This window comes from Metopolophium dirhodum, chromosome 3 (assembly GCF_019925205.1).
Source record: "Metopolophium dirhodum isolate CAU chromosome 3, ASM1992520v1, whole genome shotgun sequence".
Taxonomy (NCBI): Eukaryota; Metazoa; Arthropoda; class Insecta; order Hemiptera; family Aphididae; genus Metopolophium; species Metopolophium dirhodum.
The window spans coordinates 36,878,858-36,893,654 of NC_083562.1; the positions used below are offsets into that span (position 1 = coordinate 36,878,858).

At 29.4% G+C, this 14,797-nt stretch overlaps 1 protein-coding gene across 1 annotated transcript; it reads right to left on the bottom strand.

Moving 5' to 3' along the window:
- Window positions 1-3,952: 3,952 nt before the first annotated feature.
- Window positions 3,953-13,681, bottom strand: LOC132940671 (nose resistant to fluoxetine protein 6-like). The gene is made up of 8 exons (XM_061008379.1): window positions 13,351-13,681; window positions 11,406-11,620; window positions 10,715-10,932; window positions 8,035-8,123; window positions 6,952-7,142; window positions 6,735-6,792; window positions 4,708-4,850; window positions 3,953-4,066 (listed from the first exon to the last, which is right to left on the bottom strand). Exons 1-8 carry the CDS (start codon window positions 13,592-13,594, stop codon window positions 3,953-3,955), a joined length of 1,272 nt encoding a protein of 423 aa, XP_060864362.1. The 5' UTR covers window positions 13,595-13,681.
- Between the last annotated feature and the right edge of the window lie 1,116 nt (window positions 13,682-14,797).

Sequence of the window (14,797 nt, forward strand, 5' to 3'; positions counted from 1 at the left end):
GACAACCAGACTCTACATATACAAAATTTACATAAGACCGATTCTACTATACGCTGCTACATCTTAGGGCCCACCCATAAGCGAGTCGAATTGGAGAAACAACGAGGCAGTTCAAAACGTGGCTATACGAATCATGACTATCACCGGTGCCCACTTCCTTACAAGAAACAATGGAATTCTAAGTCCTCCCCCCTATCGCAATGAAGTGTAGAAAGCTAAAGCTGGTATTCCTTCATCGAAACGCCCGATCGTCTTTCACCCACATAAGTGAACTTGGTAGATTACCCGCCCCTCAATCAAGTTACGCCGTCCTCGACCGCTACAGGTATATAAACGCACCATAGCATTTCGGACATAATTCTTAAAACGCCAACCACTGATTGTATAATTTTTACATGTTAAAAATATGTGGACCCCTTTAGAAAAATTCCTGGGTACGCCCCTATAATACCTATAGGTACACAAAATACAATTATATTTATTTAAATTTTGAAATAAAAAATATTCTCCATGTCATTCATTGGGTTTTATTTAAAATAAAATAATAATAGTATATATGACGTATACTGCCGTAATAATTATTACAATTTGTTAAACAATTGTGTATATTATGTGTGTAATGTTAAATTTCTGAACATAAATCTTTACTTTTGTAATTTTGTTTTTGAATAATACAATTAAACTGTATGATTTAAATTTGAATACAAAATGTGTTTAATATATCTAGGTAGATAACATTAATAAAACTGGTATGGGAGATTAGCCGGTAAACGGACACTTTGTACTATCTATTGTTTGAGTTGCATACCACGGACATTTCGTACGGTGAAAATAAATTGATAAAAATCGATCGCGGAAATTTTGTACGGTGAAAATAAATTGATAAAAATCGATTGCGGACACTTTGTATGACATAAATAAACCAGGAAATATATTTTACAATATACGATAAAATTAAATTGCTCAAAACTTTAGATCGCAAATTGTGATCGCAATCAGTATGAGACATGAGTTTGGTGACACAGTACACTCCAAACACAACCCATGTAAAGGAGAACCAATGTACAAACTTACCCACATTTTTATTATTTGAAAAAGGATAACTTTTAAAATAAAATAAGTAACACAAAATAATATTATAAGATATTTTTTTATTCCTGCATATAATATGCTTATTTTTGCCTATGTATTTTAAATATTTAGTTATTAATTATATTAACTACTATTTCAGTGGCTACATCTGTGAATGTGGTTTTTGATGTTGACTTTGACAGCAATGTTTTAAAATATTTGATATTATTTCTTTATAACCTTGTGATCTTGTGTGGTGTTTATCCAACCAGACAGTGATTCTAAAATATATAAATACAAAATTAAATTAATTATTAGAGATTAAAACCAAAATTGATTTTAATATAATATAAATAATGTATTATAATAATCATGTACTGATGTACCTAATAAATATTCAATTAATTCTAAATTCTAGATTTTTTTTTTAAATTTATTACACCTACATTTTTAATTAAGAAAATATATTAAACATACATAGTTAACATTTTTATTTTATAAGTAAGTCGGTAAATGTTTCGTGAATAAATGATTAAATAAATAATTAACAAATGGCCTATAATTAAAAAAAAAAAAAAGGTGGATAAGTGGATGTCGCTCTGCTGTACGGTAGGTTACAAGTGGGTCACTGTAATGGATGGTGTTAAATTTGAATTCAATGATATAATATCATTGTATAAGAAAAACGATTCTGAGCGAAAACGGTCAGTCAGCCTATGATTTTACCAAGTATATTTGATGATATTATTGTGAATAAAGTAATTTATATATAACCTATTTACGTGGAGCCTTGTTTTAAATTTTCAATCCTTAGCCATAAAAGTTAAAAATTTATAAATTTTTAACTACAAAATAATTAATAAATTATAAATTTGATAAATGTTGTCAAAATTTGAACTTTAAATGCTTATAAAAAAAAATTGTGCCTATGTATTTTTAATATTTTTCAACTGCTATTAGAACGATATATCAGGAGCCTTATATTAAATTTTCACGCTTTTTTACCCAACAAATAAAAATTTATTGATATTTATAGAAAAAAAAACTAAAAAAATTGAAAACTGACAATGTCCGTAAACAGCTCAAAAAGAGTCAAAATATTTTCAAAATTGTATGGTGTATAGGAAATGCTAATATAAACATTCAGTGAAATTTTCATGTATCTACAGTTATTCGTTTTTGAATTACAAGAAAATAAGGAAATCGGTACATGAGAAATCGAGTGAATATCTAATGTTGTAAAAATATGAATTTAAAACGCTCATAAAAATTTAATTTGACTTTCTTGTAGAAATTTTTTTTTTGATAAAGTTAGACAAACTTATGAGGAATCTTGTATTAGATTTTAAAATCTTAGATTTAAAAAGAAAATTTTTTATGAATTTCTAACTCAAAATAATTTGCAAATTTTCGTGATTTTTCCGTATTTTTTCAAGATTTGAACTTTAAACGTGTATAAAAAAAAACTGTGACTAAGGATTTTTAATTTTTTTCATCTGCCTTTGAAACAATAACCTAGGAGCCTTCTATTAAATTTTCAAGCTTTTTTACCGAACAAATAAAATTTTATTGATATTTATAGAAAAAAAATTTAAAAAAACTGAAAACTGACAATGTCCGTAAACAGTTCAAAAAAAGTCAAATTATTTTCAAAATTGTATTGTGTATAGAAAATGCAAATATAAACAACCAGTGAAAATTTCATGCATCTACGGTCATTTGTTTTAGAGTTACACCAATAACCAAAATCGATTTTGTTAAAAATCGATTTTGCGTAAAAATTCCCGTTTTTCCTTAATTTTTCTTTTGTTTTTCACATAGCTTTTGAAAACTACTGGGAAATTAAAATTTTGACCTCCCCAATGCACCAACGATATTCACTTTCCCATCGAACAAGATACTGAAGTCGAAAATCGAAGCATTATTTCGACTACTTATCGTGTACACAGACACAAAAATAAAAAAATAAAAAAAAAAATAAAAAAAAAAAATAAAAAAAAATAAAAAAAAAATAAAAAAAAAAACACACATCATTGTAAAATCAATACATTCATCGTTTCACTCAGAATCTAAAATTACGATATCCAAAAAAAAAAAAATTTCAACCAAAAAAATGTTCATGAACATTTATAGCTCTACAGGTTGTAAGCGAAACCAACTTGTAAATACAAAATTCACATAGGAGGAAATATGAATTGTAGATTATTGATAAAATGCGAGTATATTGTAATATACCAAACATACAATATTCATACATATTATAGTACTTAAAGAAAATGTTCTACTGTGTGTTATTTAATTTTGACTTGAAATTGCTCTTATGTTTTTTCATAAAATGATGATAATCTTACAGTGGAATACTAGAATCATTTAACAAATTATAAGCTACTAAAGCAGCTTTTTTACGGTTGCAATATCTAGTATCTACTTTTATTATTACTGATATTATTTTACCGGTAAATTTCACTTCTCAACAAACAAAATACTTAACTAATAAAATTATCCATGGTAAGTCCATTATGGTGTTAAAAATTGTATACGGAATGATGTGAAAACAAATAAAGGTATAGTACATACGCGGTTACAGAACTGATGTATTTTTTTGTTTCGTCTCATTTGGTTTTGGCGTCCGTCTCATTTCGTGTTGCCGTAGTGCCGACGCCATCGATATGTCCACGTGTTCTATATAAAACAGTATTTACGAAGAAATGTATTTTAGAAAAGTTTTCAACACCATACACCGAATATTAAATAACGAATTGAATAAATGTTGAGTCATACAAAGTTTATACATTTAACGGGCAACGCACGCCAAATCTACGTGGCACTCAACGGGCAACGAATTGCACGGGATCGGCTAGTATTAGATAGTTATACCTACTTACTTTCCAAACAATAATAGTTTGATCAACAGTCCAAGCGGTGCATCAATGATCAAATACAGCAAAGTTCCCGCAAAGTATGTTCTGAACGATCCGATAATCCATCCATCAACCTGAAACGTCAATTGCATTAGTAAAAAATACAATAATTTATAAAATATAATTCAAATGTAGACAATGGGGCATTTAATGAAAAAAAAATAACTTGGGTTATTTAAAAACTTATATATTACTATATAGGTTTTTTTCAGTGTACCACATACTTAGTAATTTGTTCTTAATATATATTATAATTTAACAATAATTATAATATTCTAGGTATTATCATTGATCATAATTTATAACTTATAAGTAGGTACTAGTATTTATAATCAATGGTAATATTAACTCATATATTATTATTGCTATTAAGTATTGACTTATAAGTTGTATCACTGTAATTACATGGAACCTAAATCGTAATTAGAATTTGAATACTGTCTGTCAATTGTTGATTAATTTTATCAATTCATATATTAAGTACAACTTCTTAATGTGATATTAAAACGATGATATCTGATTTTTTTTTTTATTATTATTTTAATAAAATAAGACATTCCTAGCCGTTACTGGCTATCTATTTCTATCGATAAAAGACAATGTTAGTTGTAGCTATTTTAAGATGATAATTATAAATATAAATATGAACAGATGCATGCAGTTTAACTAATAAGACTAAATAAATAGATCTGATTAGTATAAAGTATTCACTTACCAATATATATGATGAAGGAGTTACGGCTGTTCTTTGTTTACTTTCTATCATCATCATAACGATGATGTTGACAAGATAAACTGTATAGGATAGTCTACCCAGTGGCACCGTTAATCTGTTGTTGAGTAGTTTTTCTATTGGACCTATTTAAATAATATAATATAATATCAACACACACGAAACGATTTTATATTAGATCGTGAATTTTAAAGTTGGAGTAGGTACCATTTAATTCTAATAAGTCATAATATATTATGTAGATAGTAGATATCTTATACATCGTGTATAAATGGTATAACCCTACATGTATTTTATATTTTTTAACTGAAAAAAATGCAAAGCAAGTAAACAATTTTATATTCAAATCGTTCAAAAATGTTCAGGAACATTTTTATTCCTCACAAAAATAGAAGGCGGATTATATATTTAAATTCTTACAAAATAGATCATAAATAATAATAAATTGTATTTTCTCTACAAAAATAAAATGTATAATGTGAGTATGTGACGGTGAATGAATACATTTTTTACTATTAATTATTACTTAAGGGTAAAATGTTTCCATTTGTGTATCCCTTCTTACTAACACTAACCACCATAAGCGTTGCAAACCAGAAATTTGGGGGGTTGCCTACAATATTTTTAACTATAGACGAGTGGGACCGGTTTCTTACCTCCCTTGACACCAAAGATGGATCACTATACAAAATTAACAAAGGTTACTTAAAAAAATCAGCAATTCATCCTCTCCAAGGACCAAACGGCCTTATTTTCGACGCGAAATCTAAAGCTGAATTAATAGCGGAATCCCTATAAAAACAATTCAAACCTAACCCCGGCCCAGACATCTTAGAATTAGAAGAAATGGCTCACAATATCCGATCTACACCTATCGATTCTTCCAATCTCTACACAATACCCGGTTCAGTTCAACTAATCATCAAGCACCTGCCTAAAATAAAAGCACCCGGAGAAGACCTTATACTAACACAGCTCTCAAGTTCCTCCCTAAGAACAAACTTATAACCCTTACAAACATCTTAAACGGTTGCTTAAGACTCAATTATTTCCCTTCCATACGGAAAGAAGCAGTCATTATCTCGATCCACAAACCGGGGAAAGACCACTCACTTCCGGAAAATTACCGTCCCATTGCCTTGCTGTCTTCCTTTCAAAAGTCTACGAAAGGATAATTCTTGAAAACATCCAAAAAACCATCTCCCATATAATTAGGGAAGAACAGTTCGCTTTTCGTCCAGGCCACTCAACAGTTCAACAATTGACCAATTTGATAGATGATATATGTGTAAATTGGAACTCTAAAATCAACACAGTCTCAGTCTTTATTGACGTGGAAAAAGCTTTTGATAAAGTTTGGCACGATGGCCTCCTTTTTAAAATGAACAAAATGCAAATCCACCCAGCTTTGACTAAAATCGTACAATCATTCCTTGAAAACCGAACCTTCGCAGTTAAACAAGAAGATCAAACATCTACAAACCACCCAATCCTCTCTGGAGTACCCCAAGCACTACTCTTCGGAAACAAAAACACCAAAAATATTCCTCTAATTAAAATCAATGGTCACCCAATAAAATGGTCTGATAACGTGAAATATCTCGGTGTAACACTAAACAGACGACATGGCGTAACACAGCACATCAATACCACTAGAAAAAGAGCCACCATGGTCAGGGGCATGTTATACCCCCTAATCATCAAGAAAAGCCCATTACCCCTAAAAACTAAAATCCTGATCCTCAAAATGTATGTCATCCCTATATTAACATGCGCTGGTGCAGCTTGAGCACCCCTTGTATCGAAGCACCAATGGAAAAGAATTGAGGCAGTACAAACAATTGGCCTCCGCACCATTACGGGCAATCCCACGTTTGTCAGGAATGATATTCTTCGCAGCTCCGCAGGCTTAAAAACCATCAGGGGAACCATCAGCAACCAGGCATCTGCGATGTTTCACAAGAACTCATACTCCAAGTACCCACATATAAGATACCTCGGCCACAAACCCAGTGAAACACGATACAAAACCCCGACACAACGTCCGCTAAAATGGGCATCAGCTAACTAGTAATCATTATATTACTCAAATAATTTAAACCACTAGTATAGGCAAAATGCCCCAGGGGCAGTCACTCAAGCAAAGCAAAGCAAAGTTAGAAATAGGTCATGTAAATGATCGTTGCATGCTCCCGCATCATAGTATCATTATGATATTTGGATTACCTTTTCAAGGTAAATCCCGGATGTGATCGGATTTATTACAAAATATAGAAATTTATGGCAGAACAACACCAATAACATGGCAACAACTTTTAGCCCATTGAAGATGTTCAATTCGTTGTTTTTGTTGTATTTGATCAGATCTCTGCAGTTGCGAATTAGCGAGAATGAGCCAAACGTTTCTGGCATTTCACCTGTAAAATATAAAATACAATAATAAGTGCAATAATAACATGGCTATTGGCTGGGCAAGAAGGGAGACTAAACAAATAGTATGTTACATTGTTACCCCTATATTATTATAAATTAGTACCTAATTAATACGACATATTAGTTTTTATTTATTATATTTTACTATATTTTTTTGTAAATATATCTTTTTTTTTGTGATAATATTTTCTATATTCTACAAACTTATAATTAATAAAAATAATATTTGGATAATATGAAAATTCAAAATTAACTTAGTGAATATTAAAAATAATATAAGTTGATATTAAGTTAACGTAAATATATAAAGGAGTTAAGTTAAAGTTAAGTTAATTAAAACAGTTCAGTTGATAAGTCAAAAATAACTTACTTTAAACTTATTAAATCGTTAATGCTCAGCCTTGAATAATAATATGATAGGTACCTTACGTTGACATGCCAAAAGGTCAAGCTAGGCATTAACAAGTTAAAAGTTAAAATTAAGTAAAAACGTTAAGTTAATTTTAATTAACGAAAAAAAATACGAGTAACTTTTAATTTAACTTAACTTTATTATTTCAAAATAACTTAACTTAACAAGTTAAAAAAAAATCGTTAACTTGCCCAGTCTTTCCAAAGGGCGATGCTGGAAACCCAGGAGTCTCCCCCCGAAACTCGAAAGAATTGAGCAGATGTTTAACGAAATAAATTGTTCGTATAAATTGATTAAAGAAATTTATATATACCATGCCTTTTTAAGGATTTTTCTGGTTTTGTAAAAGTAATTGATTAATTAAATATTATAAAACGTATAATTATTGTTAATACTATTACTTATGGGTATGTACCTATCTAGTTATTTATATTTATAACTAAAAAAAAAAATACTCTACTTACTATTTTTTCCGTTGTTATCCCGTATTATTATTATCAAATGGTACGCCGTCGATAAGCAGCAGACCAAGAATATGAATCCAACTAGTGAACTTTCAAGCAAATTCGAAAAAAATATTACGATTAATAGTCATACAAAGGTGTATAATCAGAAATAACCAAAAAACCTACTGGCTACTACAAGTTAAACATAAGATAATATAGATGTAAGTAGATCAAAAAGTGTTAACATTTTTTTTTTTAAATTTATATTTCTAATGTTTTTTTTTAAATACTATCTACCTATATTAAAGTTTTACTTTTACTTACGGTTGGTAGTTATTTATGAAGAACCTATAATATTATATTTTCGAACTGTAAAAACTAAAAAATTTCTTAAATATAAATAAAATTGCAAATTGTCGTAGTTTTTTCAAACTTTGAACTTTTAATGCATCTAAAAAATTGTGCTTTCATATCTTTAATATTTTTGATTGGTTAGAATAAAAATTATAAGGAACTTTGTGTTCAATTTTCAAACTGTTGTGGAAATTTTTATAACGTTAAGGAGGCCAGAGCCGGTGCGTTTTTTGATACAAAAAACATGTCTTACAGGAAAAATTCTCACGCCCTGTAGAATAGTCGGATTCTGTTAATTTTTTTTTATTTAAAAAAAGTAGAGAACATTTTGTAGGTTTTATCAAAGTCTGATTTTGAAAATTATAATTATAGAAACTGTACTATGCATTTGAATAATGCACAATTTGTTGTTCTTTTTAGACGTATTTTTCTACTACTATTTAAAGTAAAATAAAAATTTGACGTATAATCTGACCTGCAAAAACTTCTCATCTTTCAGATAAAAAAATGACCAATAAAAGTGGGTAAGTGGATGTCGCTCTGATGTACAGTAGGTTAAAAGTGGGTTACTGTAATGGATGGTGTTATATTTGAATTCAATTATATAATATTATCATTGTATAAGAAAAACGATTCAGGGCGAAAACAGTCAGTCAGCCTACGATATTACTAAATATATATATTTTGATGATATTATGAATAAAGTAATTTATATAATATTTACCTATTTACGTGGAACCATGTTTTAAATTTTCAATCCTTAGCTATAAAAGTTAAACATTTTATACATTTTTAACTACAAAATAATTATTAAATGTTGTCAAAATTTGGACTTTAAATACTTATAAAAAAAAATTGTGCCTATGTATTTTTAATATTTTTCAACTGCTATTATAACAATATATCCGGAGCCTTGCATTAAATTTTCACGCTATTTTACCCAACAAAAAAATTGTATTGATATTTATAGAAAAAAAAACTAAAAAAATTGAAAACTGACAGTGTCCGTAACTGCTCAAAAAGAGTCAAAATATTTTCAAAATGTTATGGTGTATAGATAATGAAAATATAACCATTCAGTAAAATTTTCATTTTATTTACAGAAATTAATTTTTGAATAACAATAAAATAACAAAACCGCTACATGACAAATCGAGTGAATAACCAATATTGTAAAAATATGAATTTCAAATTCTCATAAAAATTTAATTTGATTTGCTTGTTTGATTATTTTTTTTTTGATAAAGGTAGACAAACTCATGAGGAATCTTGGATTACATTTTTAAATCTTAGATTTAAAAGGAAAAATTTTTATAAATTTAAACTCAAAATAATTTGCTAATTTTCGTGATTTTTTCGTATTTTGTCAAGATTTGAACTTTATAAATGCTTATAAATAAAAACTGGGACTAAGGATTTTTAATATTTTTCAAATGTCATTGTAACAATATAGGTAGTAGGAGCCTTGTATTGAATGTTCAAGCTTTTTTACTAAACAAATAAAGTTTTATCGACATTCATAGAAAAATCAAAAAAAAACGACTAATAAAATTGGAAACAGAAAATGTTCCTAAACAGTTCAGAACAAATCAAAAATTTTAAATATTTTGAAAATAGTATCGTGTATAGAAAACGCAAATATAAACAACCAGTGAAAATTTCATGTATATACGTTAATTTGTTTTAGATTTACACCAAAAACCAAAATCGATTTTGTGGAAAACCAATTTTACGTAAAAATTTCCGTTTTTCCTTAAATTTTATGTTGTTTTTCCGGCGCTTTTGAAAACTATTGGAAATTTTAAAATTTGACACTCCAACAACATTCACTTTGTCATCAAATAAGATGCTGAAGTTGAAAATCGAAACATTATTTCGACTTTTTATCGTTTACACAGATACAAAAAAAACACACATCATTCCACTCAGAATTCGACATATCAACGAGGCGTGAGAGTTTTTCCTGAAATAAAAATCGATAAGTCAATTCTGACATCTCTATATAATATAGGTCGAAATTTTGAAAATTATACCGTGTAAACAGAAAAATATTATGAATATTTTATGAAATTTAACTTCATATCAATGGTTTTTGTATTTAATAGTTTTCAACAAATGTATATTATATAATATTATTATTAGTTTTGTATATTTAAAGGGTTTATGCATATTTACTCTTATTTTGTTAGTAAATCAATTAAAAAATCAAATTTAAAAAAAACGTACCTATAATTTTATTTTTTGAAATATAATATGTAGGTATTAATCTAGATATAATAATTATTTTTTGTGCCGATAGAACAATTAAATAATTTGCATTAATTTTAATCTAGACATTCGTTACCTGGTCAAATAGTAGCCGGTATCGTACGGATATTCGTCCTTATCCGTCGAACACAATATTGATTCGACTTCGACTTGAGCTTTAACCTGATGTGGTAGGAAGTGTTTGTCGAATTCCTTTTGTAGCGTAACCTGGAGATCGGCAGCAGTGCAAGAGTCCGGGATGCAAATGCCAAATTTTACGACATTCCTGTGCAGTTGTTTGTCATGATCTACGAACTATGTAGATAATTTTACTATTAGAAATACAATACGAAGTTAGGTAGGTATACGATAGGTTATAGACCGTAATTAATGAGAACCAGCCGTGGTTGTTACCGCGTAATGCTACTATATTATAGTTTTTTTTTCAATAATGCTTTTTTAAATATATTTTTTTATTTGTTTAAAAAAATACGTTTCTTTCAATAAGTTATCATTGTCGTACCTACACATTGTTAAATTGTTTACCTAAAATAGGACTAAATTGGATTCCTTGAAGAATTGTATTTGTTTGGTCCTCTTTTTCGAGGGCTGACTGATGGTGTTCTAATATTAAATATAAGAAGTTCCAAACAGAGTTATATTCTCACGACAGAGTTCATAATATCTACTATCTTTAATATTATAATATAATTATAATATACCTATTCCGCTGACCATTGAACTTGTCATTGTACCTATCGCGTACCTATTACGTACTCACTACTCACCCCGAGTATCTCACGCCAGGCGTGGTCGTTGCTCTGCGGTTGATCGGGTTTGCCGACCGTAAAATCGACGCCGTTTGACGATCCGAGTTTGACGGATGGTATACAGTATTTGCCCTGAATTGGCCTGTGAACGCTGACGCACTCATCGTACACACCCATGTGGTGTGAGGTGCCGACAAGTATGCCGTTCGGATACCGTATCCAAGAATCAGACACTGCATATTAATATATTGTTAAAAAAACATAACGATATTTAAAAATTAAAAATAATACATATTATTAGGTTTGCATAAACGGGTAAGTTATAGGAGCTGTGCATATGGGTCTGGTCACTCTGGAAACGGTAAGCAATGCTAATGTAAATAATCCCAACCCTAACTTTTAGAACTTTTTGGGGAGGTACACAGGTGATCTCATATGGGAATTCCCAAAAAATTACCACGGCCAGATCTGCGAAATAGTTCAAGACACGCCTATGTATTATAATATTATAATAGAAAATCTATTGCGCGTCTATAATAGTATACTGCAGACACGTGAAATTTCGACATTGACCTGACTAAAGTTGGCAGTAGCTATATTATACTTATATCTATGATTTATTATTATTTATTTATTATTACTTTTTGTTATATAATTTCCGTCTCGAATATTGTACGCAATATACCTGTTTCATTATTACCTACGAAAATTCCAAATGCATACACTAGACATGTATTACATAATATAATAATATTATATAAACAATTGATTCTAGTTAAAAAAAAAATGATTTCTATGGGAAAACAAACCAGAATCCTGTTTCCTGTTTATCGTTTAGAGTTTAAAATAATTTGAATTGTTGGCGTGATTCGTAAAATACAACATATTATTATAATAGTATTTAAGAGGATGCCAAACCCGCATTACCATCTTATAAAAACGTACAACAATATATTAATTAATTTGCATTAAACAGAAAGAGTTTTGTCTCGTTATAGCTTTAATGTTGTTAAAGTTTAAGATACCGAAAAATTATCTTTATTTTTTGTTGCCTTTTTTTAATATATTGTAAAGCTAGACGCTAGTCATATGAGCAATACATTTTTTTTGCTGCATTTCCTGCTTTATAATATAATAATATATTCATTCGATAATGACTAAATATATTATCATCTAGATAGGTACGCAAATGAGGAAATTGTTTCAGTGGTTACAAAGTTAAATTATTTATATAATTATAAAGGTACTTACCTATAATTTAAATTAATAGTACAATAAATAAAGTTACGAAATAATCATATTTCTCTAGTTGTAAAGATTATTATTTATTATTTCCTACTATCTGAAAAATATCTGGTGCAGATTCATTTTTCCCGCGCCCGTTAAATATAGCCAATAACATCTCCTCCAAAATTGTGTTCATATTATACCTATAGGTTAGGTTATTGCTAGGACGTTAGCTAGTAATCCTTTACACGAGGATAATAATATGCACAGATTGGAAGTCAAATTTAACATCTGAAGTTGTTGTAACTATTATGTGGAACCTTGTATTCAACTATTAATTTTTTTTTCCCATAAACCAAAATTGAATAAAATCGAACATTTGTTTGATTAATTGAATAATTTATATTTTTTAAATATATTTATTAATTGTTAATTAATAATTGTTCCTATAATAGTTATACAACATTCAATATTATTAAAATGCCATCCTATAGGTTTGCGTTTTTTATACGATAGTAAGGGGAATTTACCTATTTATGATTTGGTCGAATAGTGAATCGGTGGAAAAGAGAAAGGTATACTTTTGATTGAAACGAGTAACTTCCAATTATATCATATTATTATACATTGTCCACTACACATTGGCCATTATATAAAATACCCAATTTTTACTTTTTCTTAACATTTAAGTGGGTAGGTAATAGGTATATGTATTATTAAAATATATTTTACTGACTCTGCACCGCCCATAGCGAATCGTTTTCCAAGTGTCTGGCGTACATTTGCGTCTGTTGGCGACACGCTGTACTGCCCACGTCTCTGGGCCCGTTGAAGTCGACCAGCGCCTCGTAGAAGATTTTCGCGATCCATGTCTTCGGCAAGCCGCTGTCCGCCGAACCGTCGATATCGACGGACATGACCTGGAAGACATGCAGGAAGAAAACAACTCCCGTACAAACTAACAATGATGTACAAGACATTATTGTTATTAATATAATATTTTATTATTACTTATATAATTAGTATTATAGGTGTTATAAATAATTGTATTTCACCCATGCGTTCGGACCGTCGCAAACACGGGTTCGTGAACTAATGGAGTGGGTTTATGAAACAGCGACGATCGTGAATCAAGGACTCAAGGTGAACTTCCATAGTGAGCGATAGGTATTATTGGTACCTCTTTTATTATGTAACGTTGACAAAACATGCTTACGTAGAATTATATTTTTTTATGTTATCAAGTAATCTTTGAGTGAAATCACCGATTATAAAAATGATTGACCAAAATATTTTTGGCCAAATTGAGTAAAAAAAGTTATTGCTCTTAATAAATAATAATATACGTCATTTAGTAAAACCCAAGACTTATCCTAACCTATATATTTATTAATCATAGTAAAGCCATAATATATGAAAAGTTTAGTGTGAAAATTAATTATATAATACTGTAAAATAAAACTTCTACGGCCATTATAATTTAAAAAAAATATTCCTAATTACCATAAGTTAGAGTAGGTACCTACATCTTACGTTTTATATTCTTCACTTTCCCGTAACTACTGTCCAGTGGATCTAACGAGTAACGATAACAACGACATCCGCTGGAATTATATCACGTGTAAGTGTGTAACCAAGCCTGGGTAGTAAGTTAATGATAATTTTTAATTGAATTAAGGGTGTCGGTGCCGGTCATTTATTAAGGAGTAAAATGTAGGCAATTAAATTCACATGTTGTGTCGGCCTCGCGGGGAACGTGCATGTGTGTGAGTACTTAAATCGATATTAGTATGAGTGAGCTATAATTAGTAATTACACGCGCAAATAAAGATATTTACGCACACGCATGCACAAGTCAGTGATTGACTTCGAAGGCTATTATCGAGCATTATTTTGATGAACAAAAATGCTTTTACAGGAAAAACTCCCACGCGTCGTTTTTTTGTCTGAAAGATGAAAAGTTTTTGCAGGTCGGATCAGAACTCGAATTTTCATTTTTTTTAAAATAGTAGTTGAAAAATACGTTTGAAAAAGAACAGATATTGTGCATTATTCAAAATTATAATTTTCAAAATCGGACTTTGATCTGACCTACACAATGTTCTCTACTTTTAAATAAAAAAAAAAAATTAACGAAATCCACTAGAATAGGTAGTCAGGGCGTGAGAGTTTTTCCTGTAAAA